This window comes from Homarus americanus, unplaced genomic scaffold (genome assembly GCF_018991925.1).
Source record: "Homarus americanus isolate GMGI-L3 unplaced genomic scaffold, GMGI_Hamer_2.0 scaffold20930, whole genome shotgun sequence".
Taxonomy (NCBI): Eukaryota; Metazoa; Arthropoda; class Malacostraca; order Decapoda; family Nephropidae; genus Homarus; species Homarus americanus.
The window spans coordinates 10,512,315-10,536,080 of record NW_024748502.1 but is presented as its reverse complement, the minus strand read 5'-3'; the positions used below and the strand labels follow the sequence as shown (position 1 = coordinate 10,536,080).

The 23,766-nt window shown below is 42.9% G+C and overlaps 1 protein-coding gene across 1 annotated transcript in view; it reads left to right on the top strand.

Annotated features, from left to right (window-relative positions):
- LOC121880319 overlaps window positions 1-23,108 on the top strand; it is a 50,836-nt gene extending 27,728 nt beyond the window's left edge. Inside the window, exons 2-3 of the mRNA XM_042387477.1 lie at window positions 21,068-22,285; window positions 22,481-23,108. Of these exons, the coding sequence (XP_042243411.1) occupies window positions 21,068-22,285; window positions 22,481-22,720 (1,458 nt within the window). The 3' untranslated portion in view covers window positions 22,721-23,108. The remainder of the gene's footprint in view (window positions 1-21,067; window positions 22,286-22,480) is intronic.
- Window positions 23,109-23,766: the final 658 nt, after the last annotated feature.

Below are 23,766 nucleotides of genomic sequence, written 5' to 3'. Positions count from 1 at the left end.
GCCATGAGTTGTATAAATCTTTGGAATGAATTTTGTTACCGCATAAATTATTGTATCTTGAATAGTTGTAATTTTAGTGTTTATATCTGCGTTGGGACTTCCCATCTTGTGTCAGGGTATAAACTCCTATCGACTAGAGATAAATCTACACCGGTAGGGTGCGGAATCTATCGTCTAGTTGAGTTGCACTACCGCCATTCAAGAAGCATGAATTTATGATAAAGTTCTCTATTCCCCGGTGTCAGTGAGCATTAAAATCCTCAATTATGAAGTTTTCGCGGGGCAATCGCCTCACTAGGGAATCAAACTCCGCCACATGCAGGTTCCCATGAGGAGGGACACACTCTTTTATGGAACGAATACCAACGTAAGTTGTGCCAAACTTCACTCTGCTTGGTACCGCCCGCAGAGGACTGTTTAACACCATCTCTATCTGAGACAGTCGTTCATGTATGTAAACAGCGACGCCTTTTCCAGTATATTTCCTGTATGACGTATAGTTCCTGAAGAAGAGAGGATCATCTTCCCCCTCCAGGAGCGTCTCTTGCAGACAGAAGGCATCTGGCGCGTGTATTTATTTATAGAGCACAAACTGCGAATGTTTATTCCGTGTACTTCTACAAATCCATTGTAAGTCAGCAAATGTCATGGTTTAAGATCGGCTACGGGAAACGTTCTTCCCATGTTTACGAAGTTTGTATTTTTATTTTGTTGGTTTTTAGGGGATCGGGTGATCGGCTTTCCTAGACTCAATGGAGGAAGGACTGTGAGATGAAGTATCTCCCTCATGAGAGAGACATTCCACCTTTTTTAAGGTGCCGGTTGGGGCCCAGTTGACGGTACCTGCTAGACAGCGACCTATTATACCGGCGGTGCATTTTTTGTTCCTTGGACACTGCCCCACTTTGGCCCCTCGGCTGGGTTCCCAAGCCTTGGGAGGATGATGAATGTGTATTTACAGAGCTAGAATTCTTAGTATTAGTTTTTGTCTCATATTTTTTGAGAGTTCTTCCCAGTCGAAGTAGAAAGAACTGATTATTTTTTTATTTGTGAGTTTTCGCCGTAGAATAGTTACTTTGTCTGTAGGCGAAACTGTCTTTCCTGTGTCGCTGTCAGCCTGAACGGAGATGCTGCAAGTCTGTATCCTAGTCTTGCCCGCCTAGGCATACGTAACACCAGGTGCGAGTTTCTTAACTCCCTTCGCCTGCCTTCTCGCCTCCCTGTAGCCAAGTCTTTGCACTGCAACAACCTTACAGATCTCATACTCCTTCTACACCTCGCAGGGGCGGTCAGAAGCAGTATGGTCTCCTCCACACTTGTTACACTTTAGGGTACTAGCTGTACATTCCCCGTCGTGTTTACTACCATGTATATAGCACAAACTAACGTCGGAGTTCTTACATTTTTTTGTACTGTGTCCATACTTTGGCATTTTAGTCATCGCATTGGGAAGGGAATGTCAGGTCGTACTACGATCCTCTCTAACCGCACCACCACGTGTTCCGGTAGAACAGTCTTCCCGAAAGTCAATGTCACAGTCCATGTGTTTTCCTAATACGTTGACCATCTTCGCTAAGAACCTAACATCAGCTACGTCCTGGTCACTCATAGATGCTACAATATCTTTTCTTCCATAAACTTGAATTCGGGGCTGGTGACAACCACTTTACAGGTGTTGAGGAAATGGGGCATACTCGTATAAGCATACACTTCGTGGTTGTGGAAGTATCTGAGTACCATGGCATGTTTAACTTGGCTAGAGTCCTTAAACTCAATCTTGAGATCACCGTTCCCAAGACGGCGGATTTCAGCAACGTCTCCGATCTCGTGTCCAATGCATTTGTTGATAGCAAATACATTAATCTCGTTAAAGGAAGAATTATATTTTCTCAGATATGTTTCAGGTGATCTACATTTTGACATTACAGTCAGCGGTACTTGGCCTATCCGTTAATGCCTATTGAATCTTCGTCATCCAGCTTCCCTTTACGAGAGGAGGGGGGTGGGGTTTTATAGCCCCTGTGGGGCTAAACATGGGGTGGTGCAACACCACCCTATATTAACATATAAAAGCATAAGACTCAGCTTTAGTCTGCTACTTTAGAACATAAGAATATAAGAGTGGAGGAAACTGCAGCGGGCCTATTGGCTCATTCTAGGCAGTACTGTTTGCACCCAACCCCTATCGCAGATGAAAAACCTTTTGTGCAGGGGGGACACATGTTTTGTGATGCCATATGGCAGCAGGATCTACCATTAGACAACACATTATACTTCCAATAACTTCCCAGGAGTTACATAAGAACATAAGAACATAAGAAAGTGGGATACTGCAGGAGGCCGACTGGCCCATACAGGGCAGATCCCTTTCACACCCATCCCAGCACTTCCATGTGCCTATCCAACTTCGTCTTGAAGCTCCCTAGCGTCCCCGATCCTACTATAGCACTCGGTAGCCTATTCCACATATCCACAACTCTATTACCAAACCAGTGCTTGCCTATATCCTTTCTGAATCGGAATTTATCTAATTTAAAGCCATTTGTTCTAGTTATTTCGTTATTACTGAGCTTCAGAACATCTTCCATTTTACCCTTGTTAATCCCACTTACCCACTTGTACACCTCTATCATATCTCCCCTAACTCTACGCCTCTAATGAATGTAAGCCTAAGCTTCTCAGTCTTTCTTCATATGGAAGGTTTCTAATATTATGGATCATTTTGTCATTCTTTTCTTGTACTCTCTCCAAAGACCTATGTCCATTCTATAATAAGGACACCAGAACTGAACCGCATAATCCATGTGGCCTCACTAATGCTAGGTAAAGTTTCAAGATAACGTCAGCAGTTCTGTTACCCACACTCCTAGATATGAACCCAAGAATCCTGTTTGCCTTGTTGCGAACGCTAATACATTGTTTTCTAGGTTTCAAGTCGTTGCCAACAAATACACCTAGATCTTTTTCACAATCTGAGTTTTCTATTTCCGTGTTACCTAGTTTATACTTAACGTTTGTATTCGTCTTCCCTATCTGTAGTACCTTGCATTTATCAGCATTAAAATTCATTTGCCAGTCTACTGACCACTCATGTAAGGTATCTAGATCTCTTTGAAGGTGTTCAAAGTCACTGTCTGAATTTATCACTCTCCCCAGTTTGGTATCATCTGCAAATTTACTAATCCTACTAGTTATACCTAAATCAAGATCATTAATGAATATAACAAACAGCAGAGGGCCTAATACAGATCCCTGGGGAACTCCGCTTTTGACTGCACCCCAGTCTGACTTAAATCCATTTATGCTGACTCTTTTGTTTCCTACCAGTTAACCATGACCTAATCCATTTTAATACTGATCCACCTATTCCATGCTTCTACCTTTCCTTATCAATCTCTCATGAGGACTCTATCGAATGCTTTATTGAAATCTAACAAATTATATCATATGACTTATCATTATCTACCGCTTTCCATATACTTCTGAGAAAAAGCTACAAATTTAGAGACAAGAACGCCCCTGGGTGAACTCCAAGGAGAAGAATGAATTGTTGAATGTTTCAAGGTGGCTTCTGATTTTTGTAGCAATAATTGACTCTAGCAACTTGCCTATGATTGACGGAGACTAATGGGACGGTAATTTGATGCCATTTATCGTCTTAGGTAAATCGGAACTAAGACGGTAAGTTTGCTTCTGGCACTAGGCCCGATTCTAATGACTTATTAAATAAAACTGCTAATGGATTACTCAACTCATCTCTACATTCTTTTAATATTCTAGCATATACCTCGTCTGGACCAGGCGGTTTATGAGGCTTCAGTTTGTTAATTACTTTAAGCACATCGTTACTAGTAATATTGATATTCATCAACATATTTTCTATACTGTCGTTATATACCTTATGAACTTCTGGAAATTGTGCTAGGCTATCAGAATAATTTGTTTAAAATGACTATTTAACGACTACATTTCTAACTCATCATCAGTCATTTCTCCTGTCGAGTTTAAGGGGACCTATTGTATCTCTAACCTTGATTTATACAGTTGATAAAAAGCTGTCAGTTATTTTCGATCTCGCTTATTTTTCGATTCGTTTGCTACCTTGATTTCATAATTTCTCTTTGCTTTCCTAATTTCTGTTTTACCTGTCTTGTTAGGTTCTGATAGTAACCAAGTAAGTGATTTTCGCCTTTCTTAACTTTTCTATATACTCCTTTCTTTTTCCCTAGAAGATCTAAGAGTCTATTATTCATCCATTTTGGTTGGTTCCGTATCGATCTGAATTTTCTTTTAGGGATGTGTTTATTTTGGGCATTATTGATTGTCTCAATAAATTGTTCATAAGTAGCTGCTAAATTAAATTCGGGGTTATCCCGTCCTAAGTTGACAGTTTCCGGAGGTGTGGGGGGATTAATCTTTTGACCATAGGGTCATCCCTTAGGTCTCTCCTTAAGCTACCGTAATTAGCCTTCCTAAAATCCGGGATCAAGGCCGAATTTTCCTTCTTCCTGCCATCCCATATTATGTTAAAATATATGGCTTTATGATCACTGTTTCCTAGTTCGTCTCCAATCCCAACATCTTTTACTAGATTTTCATTATTACTGAGAACTAAATCGAGGATATTATTTCCTCTAGTGGGCGAGTTTATGAATTGATATAAAAAACTATCTTGTACTACTTCTAGAAAATCTTCAGATTCATTATCGCTAAGTTGATTTTTCCAATCTATGCCTGAAAAGTTGAAATCGCCTAGAATACATACATTGTTTCTATCAGATGCCTTCTTTATTTCCTCCCATAGCAATTTACCATCGTTCCTACTCAAATTAGGTGGTCTATATATAACACCAATGACTACGGATTCACTGCCCTCACCAATCTCTACCCAAATACTTTCATTGTCGCTATTTGTTTTAATGTTTGATTTATTGCAGCTTTTTAATGACACCCTGATATACACTGCTACACCGCCACCTCTCCTTCCTACTCTGTCAAATTTAAATAGGTTATATCCTGGAATATGAAATTCTGCTAAAAAATGCTTGCTGTTTGAATTTATCCATGTTTCCGTTATTGCAATTATATCTATGTTCTCTTTACTAACAATGGCCCTGAGCTGGTCCATTTTGTTACACAGGCTTCTACTATTAGTATAATAAACACTCAATATATTTCTTCCGTTTCTATCTGTTTTACATTTATTACTTTGATGTTTGTTATTATGACTAACCATATTTTCAACATTATCTACTTCTGTTTCACTACTTCCCAGGACCTGCTTGTTTTTTGCCTCCCATTTTCCCCGACCCCTCTCTACTGGCGAAACCCCCCCTTCGGAGTGACAATTTCACGCTCCAGGGATGCAGACAACGTCTTTACCCCCTCACGAGACAAGTGTACTCCGTCGCGACAGTACAGGTAGTCGTTGCCATAAAATCGTTGCCTCCCTGTTTGATAGCTGCCTACTACCTACTACTGAAGTAGGTCGCTAGGTCTACCTTGGGAAGATGTCGGTCCAACGTCTGGATATTTATGTCCAGCACACTATTTGAAACTTTGGGCAGATTACCGGCACGAACGTCATTAATGGTCCAAAAGCAAACTAATATCACTGGCTGACGTTATCGTTTCAACAGTAGTAGTAGAGCGGATTATGGAAAAATCGTGCAAATGGTGATACAATCATGAAATTTGGCATGATCACACCCTAGGGCAGTGATTTTCAACCTTTTTCATCTCACGGCACAGTGAGCCAGGCACTAAAATGGTCGAGGCACACCATCAGTATTTAAGGAGAGATTTGATAATTTAAAAGAAAAAGAATGTGTTCATAATTAAAAAAAAACTAATCATTTATTAATTTTATTGCCAAAAGTTTATTGTTGATCATGGTTTTCAAGATAATTTGAAAGTTTTGTGCATATTTGTTATTACTACCCATTGAAACAAGATGTCATTGAAAAAGATGCCATTCATTAAAAAAATAATATGAAACTTTCAGATATATATTGTATTCAAATACAAACATAAAAATATCAGTGGGAAACCTGTGCTTGGTGTTGTCTCATTATGTTCCTTGTCCGAGGTCGAATGGTTGACAGGCATACCCTCAAGTCCTCCTCCAGTGTTTGAAGCCGCAACCTGTTCTTGCTTTTCATTGTGTTCATAGCAGAGAAGCCAGCTTCACACAGATACGATGTTGAGAAAGGAAGAAGTGCTTCAATTGCCTTCTTTGTTTAATGCGCTCCATAAAAGTACCAGTAATGTCAAAACGTATGCAAATGCTATTTTTTTAAATGCTATCCAAATGCTATTTAAACTCCCGCGGCACACCTACGGATGCTTCGCGGCACTCTAATGTGCCGCGTCACATTGGTTGAAAATCGCTTTCCTAGGGGCTACTTGTCAAATCTGCCTGATTGGCCAGTTGGAAGTCCAAGATGGCGGCCATTTTTTAAGATGGCTGCCAAATTGACCTTCGAAAGATGATTTTTTTTCTAGAAATTGATGTAGTTGGTCAATCTAAATGATCTTAGTGTCGATATGTATGTTTTCAAGCATGCTCAGATGATTTTTTCTATTTCTGATACTCTCAGATATATATTTGTCTTATTTATGACTGGTTTTATGTACTGGTTTTATGTTTTTTCCAACTAGGTGAGGGTAGCATGCAGAGGGTCTCTGCATGTGAGGGAGTGATTGTCGGGCACTACCAGGGCACACTGGTGACATCACTGCTGTGCAACACAGCATGGGGTTCAGTGTCAGCTAAGAAAAAGCACGTCATACTGCAACAGCTTAGTTTCCCAAATGCTGCTTAACCAACCCCAAATCAGTTAAGCAGCCGCACCTGAATTGACAGGATGTGCCAGCGCGGGAGAGCCGAGCCAAGGATAACGGGGTTTTAGTTATCTGGATGGTGCACAGATCGCACGGGACTAATGTCACTGGATGAACGATGGGACTAGGAGTAGGGCAAAAGGCATGAACCTAGTTGCATCCCATACAAGAAAGTGCTCATCAGGGTGGTAAAGGGATAAACCCTCGGCCCTGAAGATCAAAAATAGTTATGGACACAAAATCTACCAACAAATCATTCCTCACTGACTGGGCAAAGTGTTGTCTTTGTCAACAGGATAAGAAGGAAGATCTTAAGTCTCCACATGCAAATCCTGCCAAAAAGGAGATGACGGTTACAAGAGCTTGGCAAGGAATATTCCTCTATTTCATTCAATCAATGCACTGCCAATAAAGCTTGACCCTGCAAGACTTGTTGAAGATGATGGGATAGAGGAGACCTTGAGGAGAAACAAGGCACAGTATCATGAGAATTGCTGACTTCTGTTCAACAATGCAAAGTTAAATAGAGTTCAGAAAAGGCGAACCTCTGCAGTTGCTACAGAGGAGAGCAGCAGTAGCAAGATACCACGAATGGTCAGAGACCCCAAAGCAACAGAATGCTTTCTATGTGAGGAAGAAGCTTCGGGAGATGACTTAAGACATGCAATGACAGCGAAACTTCATAAAAGATTGAATGATCTTGCGAAGACACTTAGCGATGGAAAACTCCTTGCCAAACTAAGTGCAGGAGATGTTGTGGCACAAGAACTGAAGTATCACCCTCGCTGCCTGGCAATCCTTTCCAAGAAGAGTCATCTGACCTTCTGGTGTTAGACACAAAGAACATTGTAGATCCAGATATTGCTAAAATGGTTGGTACACACCATGACAGAGGAAAAGAGCAATTCCAGTCATTCTTAGAATGACTAAAGAATGAAGGTAAATGTCTGTTCTACCATCCAATCAAAAAAAAAAAAAAAAACAGATCCTCCTTCTTCAAACATGACCACGTTGTTAGCAGTTCCAAAGAGAAGGTACTGAAAGATGACTGCCAGCTGTTCTCGCGACTCTTCATCTCCAGTCAGAACAGACAGTATGACTTGCAAGAATTCTTCAAACATAGAAACAGTCAGCTCCTGCCTCCCTCAGTGACAATGGCAAGCTTCATAAATGTCAGAAGTCACAGCTGGCTGAAATTCTTCAAGCACAAGTGAATGCTACAGAGAGAGAACCACATGGAGATGCTATCATCATAGATGGCTCAGCACTGATGAATGCCCTGCCTCCACGCGCCTCAAAGACTTTTGATGCCTATGTCAAAGAAGACATCCTGCCCAAAGTGGAATTCTATGGTGCCAAATACAATAGGGTGGATGAAGTGCTTGATGTGTACAAAAAGTCAAGTCTGAAGTCTGAAGCCAGGTCGAAACGAGGACAGTGGATCAGGAGAAGAGTTACAGGAACCAGTAAGACTCCCCAAAACTGGAGAAGCATTGCGAGATGACAAAAACAAGACAGAACTATTCCATTTTCTCGCGGAGAAAATGTGTGAGGCACAGACGACAAGCACGGTGGTTGTGACAAAGGGAGATGCCATTAGCAACACAGAGAAGTCCCTAGAAGCTGTGGCTCCATACTGTCATGAGGAAGCAGACACACGAATATTTGTGCATGCTAGGGATGCAGCAATGGAAGGTAGCAAGTCCCTCATCATCAAAGCCAATGACACTGACGTGGTCGTCATAGCAGTATCTGTACTGCCATCACTACAGGAGCTTGGTCTTGATAGCATGTGGATTGCCTTTGGCCAAGGAGCCAGTCATCGATGGATTCCAGTTCATGATGTAGTTTCTGCGATAGGGCCTAAGGAAGCTAGTGGGATCCTATATTTTCATGCTTTCACTGGCTGTGACGTTGTGTCTGGCTTCCGTGGGAAAGGAAAGAAATCTGCATGGCAGACATGGAATGTCGGTGATGAAGTTTCAGAAACACTCACCAAACTCAGCCAATGTCCACCAACAGTTGCTGATGTTGACCTGCAGATGTTGCAAAGATTTGTTGTCCTCATGTACGACAGATATAGTGCAGCCACTGGTGTAGATGAGGCAAGACTAAATCTCTTTTCCCGCAAGCAGAGACCATATGACTCCATTCCACCAACCCAGGCAGCCCTCATGGAACATGCAAAGCGGGCTGCCTACCAGGCTGGTATCATCTGGGGCCAGGCAACAATCTCCAATTCAGAAACCAGCGGTCCTGTCAACTGGGGATGGAAGCAGAAGGGAGAGGCATGGCAGATACGTTGGACGACTCTTCCCCCAATTGCGACATGCTGTCAGGAGCTGACCAAATGTTCCTGAAAGAAAGACTGCAACCAGAGATGCAAATGCTTTCGCTCTGGACTCTCCTGCACAGCACTTTGCAACTGCATAAGTGAACAGCAGTTAATGCACAAAGATGTACTGTCAGGAGAAGTCACAGGAACCAGTGCTAATAGTGAGTACTTTTTTTTTAGTAAGATCTTTTTTGTTATATTTTTTACTAAAAGTGTTATTTTATGTTGATAAAAATGTTACAATGGACTTAAAACTATAAAAAATCACCTGAGCATGCTTGAAAACATACATATCGACACCAAGATCACTCAGATTGACCAACTACATCAATTTCTATAAGAAAAATTAACTTTTGAAGGTCAATATGGCGGCCATCCTGAAAAATGACCGCCATCTTGGATTTTTAAATGGCCAATCAGGCAGACTTGACTAGTAACCATTAGAGAATTACCATGCCAAATTTGGTGCTTGTAACACCATTTGTATGATTCTCTTGAAAAATTGCATTTAGCTGCCCCACTATAGACCACAGTGAGAGGGAGAAGCTGCCAGACGTAAGAGGTGAATCTGGTAGTTATTGAATGTGTACATTCACGGGCAGCTACGTACTGTATATCGGAAATATGTGACAGTAGAGCACGTAAAAAGTTTGATGAAAATACTGACTGTTTGACTGTTATGGTGAACAGAATCAGAATGATAATGAATAGTATAAATACTGATCATAAAGGTGTTGCCTACTCTGCCTAGGAATGACAATTTACACTTTCTAATTCCACTGTGAATTTGATCGAGGAGCTAAGTTGATAAGTAGGGGCAGAAAATCTTCTACGTTCTTAATACATGGCGCCACAAGGGGTCACAGCTCATGGTTGAAGAAGCCGCAAGTCCAGAAAACTGTGAGGGGTAAATTTTCGGAGTGAGAGTTGTGAACTCTTGGAACAATCTGCTAGAGAGTGTTGTGACGGCACCGAATGTGAGCTCATTCAAGGCCAGACTTGACAAGCACTTGAGCAGGTTCAGATTGTGATGTCTTTCCTTGCTACCCACAACATTGAGGAAAGGCAAAGTTGGCAAGTAAAAATGCAGACTGAATAATCTAGGGGTTGAAATACGTGGATGCAGCAAGTAAGGAGCACACACACGAGAATCACTGTTTGTGACAGACAAATTTAAGGTACATTAAATAACAAGTAAAACAAAAAATACAATTATCAAAACAAAAGTAATAACTATGCATTTGTCAAAACACACCAGAATATTACAGAATTATTCTCACTTTAAACATAAAATACACATACTATATACAACACAATAACCTGATAGAAATGGCAGCTAAGGTAAACAAGTCTAGGTTGCGATGGGTAACCACAAGGAACCAGGGATTAACGCCGTAGTCCACTACCATCAAACCATCACAACACCACCAGCAGTAGTCCTTAATACAATTCGTCGTCCACACCCCAGGAGAAGAGGAACACCGTAGGCTGCAGACAAAAGACTCCGCTTACCAGGTAGACACACTTGCTTCGATACCTCAGTCTCAAAGTCAGATGGGAAACTGGTCTCATAGTCGGATGGGAAACTGGTTCTGAAATGGGGTCGAGTAGCTTCGTGAAGCAGTTTCTTTTTCTGGTGTCAAGTTGGAGCAAGTGATTGTTATGGTGGTAGAGTGAGGAAGGGACAGAGTCGTCGCAAGATACATTCAGGAGCCAGTGTATGCCCAGTACTTGCCACTGTAACAGAGACGTGACCAAGCGGCTAACAAGCCGATCAGTGGTGAAGAAGATAAACGTAAAAGTAAAAAAAAAAAAAAAAATTCTCCAATGAATTCAAATTTACAATCCTTAATATGGTACCCAGTTCAATACAAACATTGTTTGAAATTATCAAGGAAATATCTTCTAGGGAATGTGCGAGAGCTCAAAAAATTCATCAACTGAGACATTAGTAAAGAGAGTTACTGATTCAGTTAATATGAATATGTTTAATGGCATGAACAAATTTAATAATTTTTTTCATTAAGCAGATTTGTAACCAAGCGATACTTAGTGACCTGAATATGGTGGACACCTGCTCTCTCTGGGGACTTGATCTCACTCTTCTTTACTGTATGTATATATTAGCCTTGTTATTAACTACTCCCCAGTCATTCATTCGCCAGCCAGCCTTCCGGCGTGATCGGATCTCTATCCAGACCTTTCACCACCAAAGCCAGCCAAGCCTTTGTCCCAAATTGTTGACGACCCGAGCAAAGTTGTTCCAGACAGCGCCCTCCTGAACACAGGCGGCCCAGATTGGATGCTGTAACGGCTTTCTGTAGCAGATTGAGCCGCGACCCCACTGGTGTTACTTGCACCAATGGCTGTTTCCTTTGTTTTTCTTTCTTTTTCATTCTGGCCCGGGGACCTGCAACCCCGAACCGCCCCCCCATAAATATGTACAATGAAAGACAAAAGTTCGTGTCGTGAAATTTGGTGAAAACATATGCCGAAGGGCTAAACTTTTTATCTTAGATTGTACACAACTACCTGTCGGGGCTTCCGGTAGTGAGTCATGGGAACCACTCTAAGCCACTCGACCAACAAGTGGCTGTGGGGGGGTGGGGGGGGGGTTGTTGTAATTCCCTGGATAGGGTACTCTCTTGGAATAGGTAGGTTGCTTATTCCTGCCTGCTTCATCTCATACAACGATGGCCTGTCTACCACGTCCTCTCTGACATGAGGGCACACAGGGTTCGGATACACTGCCAAGACGGGGGAGTGTCTGACGAACGGGAAACAGAAATGGAAAAACTCCTTCGTGTAACCCTACTCATCAAGATATCAAACCTTATCACCACCAAGGACTCCTTCATCGCCCTGCGCATGACCGAAAAGGATATCGATTTACTCTTGTGGAGCGACAGCACAAAAAAACCCATCAAATCCGCAAAGTTTGATGTTGCAGTCCCTCCATACCTCTGAGTACGAAAATCAATAGTAGTGAAACGACTGGATAGGGCGATCACCGATGAAACAATCGAGCAGCAATTGGCATCCGACATAGAACATAGGAACCAGTGGGCCAAAGTGGAGGAAGTGGTCAAGCTGCCCAGACTACCATCCATGCTCAAAATAAGATTCACAAATATAGCCATGGCCCAAAGAGGAATCCAGGAGGGACTTTGCCTCTCCTACTACCATGTCAGCATCAGCCAGGTGGAGCAGGAGAAGTTCTTCCCCCTTACTCCATGCTGGAACTGCTACCAATAATCACACACAGCTACAGACTCCCCTAACAAGGGCACAGAGTACTGCTCAAAATGCGGGAACAAGGGGCACACCTTCAGGGAATGTAAAAACAAAGATACCCCCAAATGTTTAGACTATGAAGGAGATCACAGAACACTGGCTGCTGGATGTCCTTCAAATAAAGCAATAATTAACCAAATGAAGGAGGAGAGGGAAAAGACACGAGGACAGCAAAACAGGGCATATTCAGCTGTAACAAGTTAATCAAAGACACAACGAAGGTCCTCGAAAAAGATCACAACACCACCCCCAGTAAAGCAACCTATTTTACTTCAACTTGGAAATAACTTTTCCATAAAAATAATGACCTCTAGCTTCCATGCCCACATCATGAACACAGCCAGACCTGGAAACTTTGCCAAGGCAGCAAGGGACATGTTCGTCGTCAGCAACCTGCCAGACATAGAATTCCCAAACGAAATGTTCAACATGAAATACAAACCAGAGAGCACCGCAAATCAAGAACCATCGACCTAAGCACAAGCTACCCATGACACACACCCTGAGCCAGCAAGCGAGGAAGAAACGATGGAGGACGAACACGAAATCGCCAAATTCAACTCCCATAAAAATAATAAAACATAAACTATGGCACGACCACCGTCACCCAAAAAGATCACGGAGAATGAAGACCTCGGAAACGAAATCGGCCTTCGAGCTTTCTCTATTACAGGCCCTTTCATAGACTCAACACAAAGACTGTTGGCACAAATGAGGCAAGGCAAGATAAAATACACATACACAGACAAAAACCAAGAAGACACACACATTGAAACACTAAGAAAGGAAGAATTCACACAAGACACAACAGGACCGAGAGAGTAGATCAGTCATCGTATAGAACAATTCGCCTGGACCTTCTGACTGACAGGAGAGTGTCAGGGGAATGCCGGTCAGCAAAGTTGACGCAAACCAGCTCTAGACACCAACCTTCATAATTAACAAACGTAAAACAATTAAACACAATGTTTTAGCATAGATCACACAGAGAGCAAGCGAACTGTATAACACAGACCCAGATATTATTCTTTTAAATTCGCATGGCAAGAAAAACTAAAAAAAAAATCAAAATATTTAACTACACAGTATACCAAAAAAAAAACCCCAGTCAAGACCCACTACATGATGGAATTGCCATAGCCATCAAACGGAACATACAACACAAGATACTCGACTCCTTCCATGAAAACTTTCTGGCCATTGAAATAAACAGCCCAACAGGACCCTGTTGGGCTGTTTATTTCAATGGCCAGAAAGTTTGTGAGGGCTCTGAGTTCTGGAGTCTGTTGTGGGTGTGGGAGTAGGGTGTGTCATACGGAGGCGAATTTTTTTTTTTAGTTTGAAAACTCGGCCCATGGAATTAATGATGTAGTTCTATGTGCAGAATCATGTGATATCTTCAGATTTGAAAAGTTTTTATTTTTTGCTAGGTAAATTTTAACTTGAAATCTTATGAAAATTCAGTATTCCCACCCTTTTACCAACACCACTAAATAGCTTATTTAAAGTAAAGTAAATGTATCAGGTTAATTTATTAGGATGAAAATAGTCCAGAATAATTGAAACGAATGATCTTGACATTTATTAGAATTTAATATTCCTTTAGAAAAACAAAATCATCAAATACAAAAACGGTTTTACTACTCTGACCGGTGTTGCTGCACCATAGAAACATGTCTTTCTTGCTTCTGTTTCTACTCATCACCTCCCTCTTTGACCACCTGGCTCAGTTAGCCTTCCTCCTCTCCCTGGCTGTACCACGTGACTGCTGGCCTCGCTCACTTGCTGTACAGCAGCTCCTATACTCTGGGTGTGCGAGGGCCAGGCAGGGACATGCATGGGGTTGTCCAGAAAAGCTCTGACTTGAACATTGGTGAGGCTGCAGGTAAGAGGGGGCTCACTGCCAGCCTGGATGTTATCCAGATCTAGGATGAGATCAGTGAGGGTCTTGGCACCTAGATTGACTTTAGGAGTCTTCCTGACCCTGAAGGAATCATCACCAACTGATTCGTCATGCCCAGATCCTCTCATAAGTCTCATATCCAAGATCTTTTTGACTGCCACTCTTCTCTCCTCCTCATCCTTACTGCAGAGTATTGTCTGCAGAACTGCCTCGGGATGAGCATACCAGGAAGATCTCCTCACAGTCTGCTCCACAATCTGAACAACCTTCCTTGGTCATTGGACTTCTTCTCATAGGAGCCTGCTGGAAGAGAATATGCCTCTGGACCTTCGGAGAACGATGATTCTGACTCGGTGTTGAAAACCAATTTGGCAAGTAGACACTCACGATGAATTGGATGGGTCAAGTCTCAGGTTGTGAAGCTGGTTCCTCAGTTTATGATGAGCGACCCAAATTCTGCAGAACCTGAGAGCCAGCCAGAGCCTAAGAATGAGACTGGACCTATCTGCAGGTAAGCAAGTCTATCAGGCATGACCCCAGTTTTGATGGCACTGCAAATCATGTAACCATAGTACTGGCCAGTACTCAGGTCGTCAATGACAGTATGTGCAAGCTCAACGAGGAGGGCCAACTGTGATTTTTCAAAGCTCGGATTTATTTCTAACTCAGTGGCAGAGTCCAGCATCTTGCCAAGAGGACCAGACCATCTGTTGTTTGAAAGAGTCTTGCCATCCAGCTCCTGGATCAGATGTCTGAGTGGCAACTCGTTGGTGTGGAGGTCACAAACAATCCAGACCAGCTTCCTCCCAATCTTCCGCTCTATCCACTGTATGACCCCCCCTTGCCACCCTGTGTTCGTGTTGGTGCTGTCCCCTCCAATGGCCTGCAGGGTCTGGTCTACGTTCCTCTCTCTGAGCCAGTTCACAATGTTATCTGCCACTATCTCAGCTGGTTTCCTGATGTCATCTTTTCTCTGGAGTGAAATGCCACAAATACTTCCCTCCTGGTTCACTGCAGCAGGAGTAGTGTTCCTCCTTCACCATGGCAGGGAACAACTTGTCAGAATCTCCAACTTTCATGAACACTTTAGTGTCATCCCTTCTCCCATCAAAGAACAAACAATTGATTCCATTTTCTCTTATCCCCTTATCAAACTCCTCTTCTAGGTTACTGACAAGTTTCTCCTGAGCTCTCCTTACTTTGTTATGATCTATCACCAGGTGAACATCATCAGGTGTTATCAAACCACCGTCAATCCAGGCAGCTGTTGCTATCTCTGCAGTTTCTCTGAGACCAGTGTGGTGTCGCATGCTGGCCAGAGCTATGCTCGGGATATCTTTCCTATTTCGAATCTTATGCCTGGAAGGTTTGGGATCATTATTTTCTGGGTTAGGGACAAAGTCACCATTCTCCTGGTCAGCACTCGGATCAGCCATGGGGAAGTCATTAAACTCTGAATCAGCTTGACTCCAATCATCGGCCTTTTTTACCTCACCCTGGGCCTTCTCAAGTCTCTTTTCCTCGGCAACTCTTCTCCTCTTCTGTCTCTCTGTGGCAGCCTCCTGTCTCTTGGACTCCGGAATATCTTGGCTAGAAATCATGAGAGCCCCTATACTGCCAGTCTTCTCTCTCTGTGCTTTGACAAATGCCAGTTCGATCACAGGAATCTTCAGTTCACGCTTGCAAATACAGGAGATGTGGGCCTCGGATTTACAGTCACGATCGCATCCAAACTCAGGACAGAGAACAATTGGGCACTTGCAAGTAATTATGTCAAATAACTGGTCCAGTTGCTTGGCAAAGCTGTCCTTAACTGCAAGTTTTCCTCTCCCAAGAGAGATATCTCTTGCCTTTTCCCAACTGGCTAGCAGTCTCTCACTAATCTTCTTCTGACTTGTTATGACTGGAGGCTTGAACTGAGCGTTAGCCAGAGTGTACTGTGCCAAGACAGCTTTGGTCATATCACTGGCAATGTCTTTGTTTGTGTAAGTTCTTTGGTTCTTTTCACTGATTTGCCTGATTAAAACACCGTATCTCAAAGCATCTCTCAATGTAGGCAACTCCGACTTCAGGAGCTCTCTCCCAGACCCAAGATAGTGACTGAGATGGCTGGATTTTTGGTTCCTCGTCCTGACACAAGCAGCCATCGGAAATATTATCAACTTATAAATGCATGAGAATCTGAAACAGAAAAAAATATTGTTAGTTGGGTTGTTAAAGAATGAAGTCAGAAAGCAATGTTCACTATTTAATTGTAATGCACTAATGCAGCTGTACGTTAGATTTTCGATAAATTTCACGCTAAAATTTACCTAGCAAAAGGTTGCAAAATATTGAAACTGAAATTATTTTCTGTTTATATACACTAAAATCTACCAAAAAAGTGATGGGCCATTAGTTTAAGCTGATCTTCCTTCCTATGACACACCCTAGTGTGGGAGAGTTCTGTTGCGTTTGAGAGGCATGGCCTCCTGGTAGGCTGTTCCTATGGCTTCACACCATGTGTTGATTTCTTCGTCTATTTTGTTCACCGGCTGATTGTCTATGGTCTGCAGGATTGTCATGTCCTTGGCCTCAAGTTCGGCTGTAGCTTTTTCGTTGAATAGTTCCCAGTTGGTCTGCTTGGCGATCCTCCGTGGTGGAGCTGGTATAGTTATTGGTGTCATGATTATAGGTAGGTGGTCGATGGAGGTTACAGGGCCTTGTTCAAAGGGTGGCTGAGTTCCTACTGTAGAACGTGGGGAAGTCCGGGCCTATTAGTTGGGCTTTTTTGTCTGTTATGAAGCCAGCGAGGCCTCTTCCAACATTGTTAGTTGTCCTCTTACCATCTAGTAGAGGATGTCTGGCGTTCAGGTCTCCAATGATGTAGGTTGGGTGGTGGTATGATAGGAGTCTGTGGAAGTCCCCGTAAGGCAGATAGTCCCTGCGTGGTGGGAGGTAGGTTGTGGCTATTATGATTGGTCCTGTGGTTAAGTTGATTTGAACAGCGAGAGTTTCAGAGGTGAAGTCGTCTATGATTCTGTGGTGGACATCTCTTTTTATGGCGATGGCCACCCCGTCATTTGGCTCCTCGTATAGATTGGATTTATGGATCCTGTAACCAAATATTTTTAGTTCCTCAGCCGCCTTTTGGCCGTGTGAGTTTATGAGTATAATATCTGCGTCAACTTGGTTGTATTGGCTGGACAAACTGAATTTATTAGTTCTCCCGTGGAGGACGTTATGTTGCATTATTTTCACTGCCTTACGTAGCGAGTCCATTGTATCTTGTTTTTGGTTTTGGGGGGATCCCTCAGATTCGTGGTTTGTTCACTGTGCGTCCATTCCTCATTTTTTTATCATCCCAACGGATGACTTTTGGATGCAGTTTGTTAAATCGACCTGTTTTTGTTTAATGGCCTCGAGGATGTCCGCCTCGGAAATGGGGTGGAAGTACTTCCATTTCATCTTGTAATCAATTATTCCTTTAGCGACTTCATCACGTGTACGTTCCTCGTTGATGTGGTCTGCTACGTAGATGCGTAGCTTCAGGTCTTTACCTCCCATCTCTGTTGCCACTTTCCAATGCTCCCCTCCTCACCCCCACAAACCCGTCAGCCTCCTCTCACACCGGCCCCGGTTCCCCATCCCACGTCACAAGTGAATGCTTCGGACGCGGGTTCATACTCCTGTAGTTCAAGACTCTCGGAAACTAGGATTGACAATGCTGACTGTAGTAAGTGGAAGTGTGGGAGGTTGTGCAGTACATGACTTTATAAATTATATGACTGTGTTGATAACACACAGCACGAGACATCTGTGAATTGTTATTAAATGATCACGGTTACCAAACTGAAACAATGCCTTTAAAAAACACAAGTCCAAGGATTTAGCATTAAACTTGACCAAAATAATTCTGTCTGACACTGACAATGGTTACAATGACACACTTTATGACATTGTTATCTTTCATTTACCTCTTGTAATTACTGATGAAGATTCTGTAGAGTCAGCATTAAAGGTGCATTAGAAGTAACATAAATAAATGTTTATGGGTTAAGTTTTTAAACTCGAATGTTTTTTCTCCATTTATTAAGAAAATAAATTATTGCACAACAGCTAGGATATCACCGTAATTAACGCCATGAGCTGTGAGCGCTAATAAAGGATGAAGCGTGTATGTGACGAGCTTCTCGAACACACATTTGATGTGGGTGAGAGGCAGGTACAGACTGGCAAGAAGCCGGGTACTTACAGTAAATGCTGACTCATGCATTCAAGGTGCGGGAGAGGTCAGTAGAAAAACTGTCCCATGTACAATTATGACTACTCACTGCTCACATCCCTGACTCGATCTCAACAGATCATGTACATGAAACTGCGCCTAGGGTACAGATACCTATGGGAGTACATTGGCAACCCTGATCCTGGCCGCACGTTTGTAAACTTTGTGGCCAACCCGATTCTCACACCCTCTCTCACTACATCCTCACTTGTCTTATGACCTCCTCCTACAGGTCCCCAGCCGTTACCAACACCTCTTACCTCCCTGACCAAATACCCCTCCTCCTAGTGACAGGCCTGGCATTTGGCATTATTAGGGACCTGCCACGCTTTGCCATAAGCTGATGAAATGTACCGGGAATTTTCCCCACACGCACTCATCATTCTGTCATTTTATGTAACTTGCTGACAAAACCTATGACCCTTCAAGCTTTTACGCCATTAATGCAGGAATCATAAAGGCAAGAATGAACTTAGCATGCTTCCCAGATGGGCACTGTAAACGCTTCTGCGCTTTACCTTGCACAGAATGTAAGGGGGTGCCCAATAAACTAGCCTCCTCTGGGGCAATCTAATCTCTAATCACTACTCACAGTTTAGTTACCGTGGGTGATGTAATTATATAAACATAATGTATGTAGCCCACATTTATATAAGTAATATTATATGTTTGACAGAGGCTAATATAACCTGTTTTGAACAGTTCGGGAATGTCGGGATAGTACAGTACACATAATGGTATAATTATGACTGTGCAAAGTTAAATATTTTGCAACTTTCGAAGTGTACAAAGAAAGAGTATTTTCGTATGCATGTTTTTCTTACAGCCCTACAAATGATGTGCAGTCGTCCTTGCCATACACGAGGAAATTCTTAAAGCATCCACATATCGGTAAAAGTATCTCTTATAAAGCTGTATTTTCGCCTGTCAGCCACAAACTACGCCAGTATTTCTCTTCTGCTTTTCAGGTAATTTACCATAGTTGGTGTTCGCACATCATATCATGGAAAGGCAAAAAAAAATCGCTTATTAGAAAAACAGACAAACAAACAAACAAATAGCTTGTGCAAAAAGTTCTCAAAACTGGTGAGGTTTATCGTGTGGCATATTATCAACAGTGGTGCGCTCTCTTACAGTAGAATGAGACACGGGGTGAGGCAGACAAGGTGTCCTCCTTTTAAGATGGCGTATTGATGTTATTCAGAATATAATATTTATTGGTGTATCAATTTCTTAGCGTTAATTGTCATGTCCAGGTCAGGCCAGAGTTATTAACTTAATTCTAACAGAACTGACTTGGCATCTCTGTTTACACTGAGTTCTTTATGGATGTATTGGTATCTCGACATTGATTTTGATTTTGCCGCTTACAGCGGCTACTGTATTGTGCACCCAACACTCATCCTGTGAGCGGTAGCGCAAAAGGATTACAGAGTAGAGTTTACAACGGGTCATAATAATTAACCCCTTTGTCAGGATATTATGGCACTGAATGTAACACAGTATTTCAATTACATTATTTGTTTAGTTCTATACATAAAGGGTAACTTATTCACAAATGCGTGAGTACAGGCGTGTGATGCCGTATGTCTGGCCGCACACTTTGTTATTCACAGTTGCGTGAGAAGTATTCAAGCACATTGTGTATTTGGTTCTATACATGAGAACTGATATAGTTACTAAGTGCAAAAAAGTGGATACAATCTTAATATGTCGGCTATCTTGCCATTAGAGATGAAGCGTTTTGCCATTTCACACACAGTGTGCTTGGACCTGCCCCTAAAAGGTTCTATCTTCACACAGTCGAGGACGTAGTGCTCAAGTGTGTGGCCATATGTCTGGCCACACACTTTACATTTAGTCTTGTTTACATCTGCTTGGGGAACATACTGCCAGAGGTACTTATATCATAACCTTAATCTAGCGGTTACAACATCTTGTAATCTAGTGATCTTGTTACTTGCTCCATATACATGTTTCATTTGATACATCTCATCATGGTAAACTATGGATCGACTAGTACCTGTTTGCACTTGTCTACTTGCGTCAAATTCATCAATAAGTTCTTTCCTCATTACAGTTTTAAGGGTTCTTTTTGACAGACCCAAATTGTATTCAACGGTGTTTTTGTTAGACGCGAGTTTGGCGAGGGCATCAACTCTGTCATGTTTTATGAAGCCTATGTGAGAGGGGATCCATAATAGTTTGACCTTGACACCCCGGTCAACAAGGTACGCATATTGTGTCTGCCCAATAATCTAGCCCCCTCCGGGGCAATTTAAAAAAAAAAAAATCTGGCTTCAGAGACAAGAGCGTGACAACTTGAGTTGAGGGTGTCAAGGGCAATTAGTGAGGATAGAGAGTCAGTGGTGATGAGACTGTCAGTGACAGTGGTTTCAATGAATTTAATAGCTGTGTATCTCGACAGATGCTGTGTGTGGTGGTTTTCGCCAGTGTAGCAGTGTGGTCACAGCCTCAGCGGGCCCGCCAGTCCCCTATCTCCATGGGAATGCGTCTTCTGGGCAACTTGCGGCATGGAATGACAAGGACCATCCAGGACATATTCGGCGTGGGAGGTGGGAGGGGCAAGGAGACCCCCAGCGAGCGGCCACCCTTCAGACAGCAGCAGCAATATCAGGAACTCAACCTCCTTCTTCCTGCAATAGAGAAACCCAACATAGCAACAACTGCACCGCCTTCGTCATTCTTCACAGTGATTCACGAGCCTGAGGTATCCACTGCTTTCCCAGACATCCGGGGATTCACAGACGAAAGCTTTAAGCCCAACATCTTTCTGACAGGAGCCACTCCCTTCCAAGGGACCGTAGATGAGGACCAACTTCCCTTAATATCCTCACACTCCGAGGGAAATGCCCACCCGTTGCCTCTGGCACAGAACCATCTGCCTTCCCCTCCACAGGATAGCTTTCCCCCACACGGTCTCTCCAGCACCGGGTTCTCCACCTTCGGAAGCCCAAAACCTGAAGACGTTCCTTCAGAGTCTTCCATACCATTTGGAAACACAGCAACGTTCAGTTTGGGGAGTACTTTCAAGAATAGCCGCTCTCAAAAGGTCTTTCTCCATTCCAGCCAGTCACTCCATATCCCCGAGACTGCAGAGAGCAGGGAGATCTTGGGTCCTGCACCTCATAACCCCGATGCTCACACCAACTCTCAATCCTTCATCGGAACCAGCGTTCCCTCACAGCCATTTATCAAAACAACCATTCCTTCTCACTTAGATCTTCGCGCCAACCCCCCTGCCTTCACCAGACGTAATCAGCCCTTTCAACATCCCGAAGTTCACACTAAACCTCAGCCGTTCACTCGGACCAGCCAACCCTCCCAGACGTCATCACAAGGAGTGACTTTGTCGGACCATCACCCGACCATCATCATAAGGTCTCAGTCACCATCACCGACTCATTTCCCCACCCAAAGCTTCACTGAGCACCAACGAGGGTCCACTACACAGTTCGAGCGAAGACTCACCACTCCTGCTGTCCGCCCTGTGACTCGCGAGTTTATCAGAGATCGTCTGCAGATCAGCAAGAAACCAGTAGTGCCAGTTAAGATTGGCCACGGACACATCAACACCGGCACCAAGATGCGTGTCACTCCCCGAGAAAACGAAGATGGGAGTGAGGTAAGTACCCCTTGTTTTTACCACCAGTAAGTATGTACCGGATTCTTTATGGCATAATGCATGCATGGATACAACGCACAAGCTAAGCCTGGACTATTAGCTTAATAATGATGCAACTAGTCTAAGTAATGAATATAATTTTGGAACCTTTTTCCCGACAAAGTCGGAGTTGTCATTTTTTGTGTCATTCATCAGGGTGTTGAGGTGAGCAGCTACGAGTTCGGGTATGGGGTACTGGACAGCGACACGGGCAACCAATTCTTCCATGCAGAGAAGAGGGAGCAAGGACAGACGAAGGGCTCCTACAAGATCCAGTTGCCGGACGGTCGAGTACAGACCGTCACTTACGTTGCCAATAGTCGCGGTTTCCACCCAAAGGTCACATTCGACGGCGAGGCGCGCTACCCCGACACAACGTCAACCACTCCTACATAATATTAGCTCTATGTCGAGCTCTTTCACCACCTCAACAATGGCTGCCTGACGTTTACATGTCGTCGACACAGTAAGAGGCCATGACAACCACAACAGACGGAGACTTACCCAAACTGAAGACCCTCAGATGAAACCATACCGTTGTGAGCGTTGACTTTCCTGCAGAGAATTCAGTAGGTCGGGGCCTCATAGAGGATGTTCTACGTGCTCCTGTAGAACACATAGCACATGATGACTGGCTTTATATCTGGTTGGCTTGGATTATATAAGAAATTATTGGCCAATTTTGTAAATATATGCTTTCGTAAACTATATTAAGTTGTCCTTTCGCAGGCGATAGGACGGTGTTTAATTTGTCTTTGTTTTATAATAAATATTGTGAATAAAATTATTTTTTCTGGAAAATTTTCCGATATACACTCGAATGTAAACACACACACTCACATACAAACGCACTCAAGACACGTGACCAATAGACATATAGCGTATACAGAAGCGCACAGGCAGACACGTACAAAGTAACAATTATAATGTAACTCTCTTCTGATAAATAAAGCTAAAAATAAATATATTTCTTGGGTAATAAAACAACCGAGTGAATTGTGTCAGCGGCAACCGTAAAACTTACTAGTATGATAAATGTGGTTCGCGGTGCATTATATTGTGCTACTAAACTATGTCTACAGGATCTTGGCTTGCAGAAATTGTGGATTGCCTTTGGTCAAGTAACTCATCTGAGATGGTTTCCAATACATGGCACAGTTTCTACAATTGGACCCGAGAAGACACGTGAAATCCCCTTCTTCCATGCCTTCGGTGGTTGTAATATCGTGTCTCCATTCCGTGGTAGAGGAAATAAGTCTTCATGGCAAACAGAACAGCTGCAATGAGGTATCAGGTGTCTTTAAACAACTTAATAAGTATTCAACAATAATTGGAGATGAAGAACTTAAGATGCGTGAGAAACGCAAGGCTAGAAATTTTACTCATAAGCAGAGGTCATATGAATCCATCCCACCTACCTGTTGAATGTGACAGGATTTAAA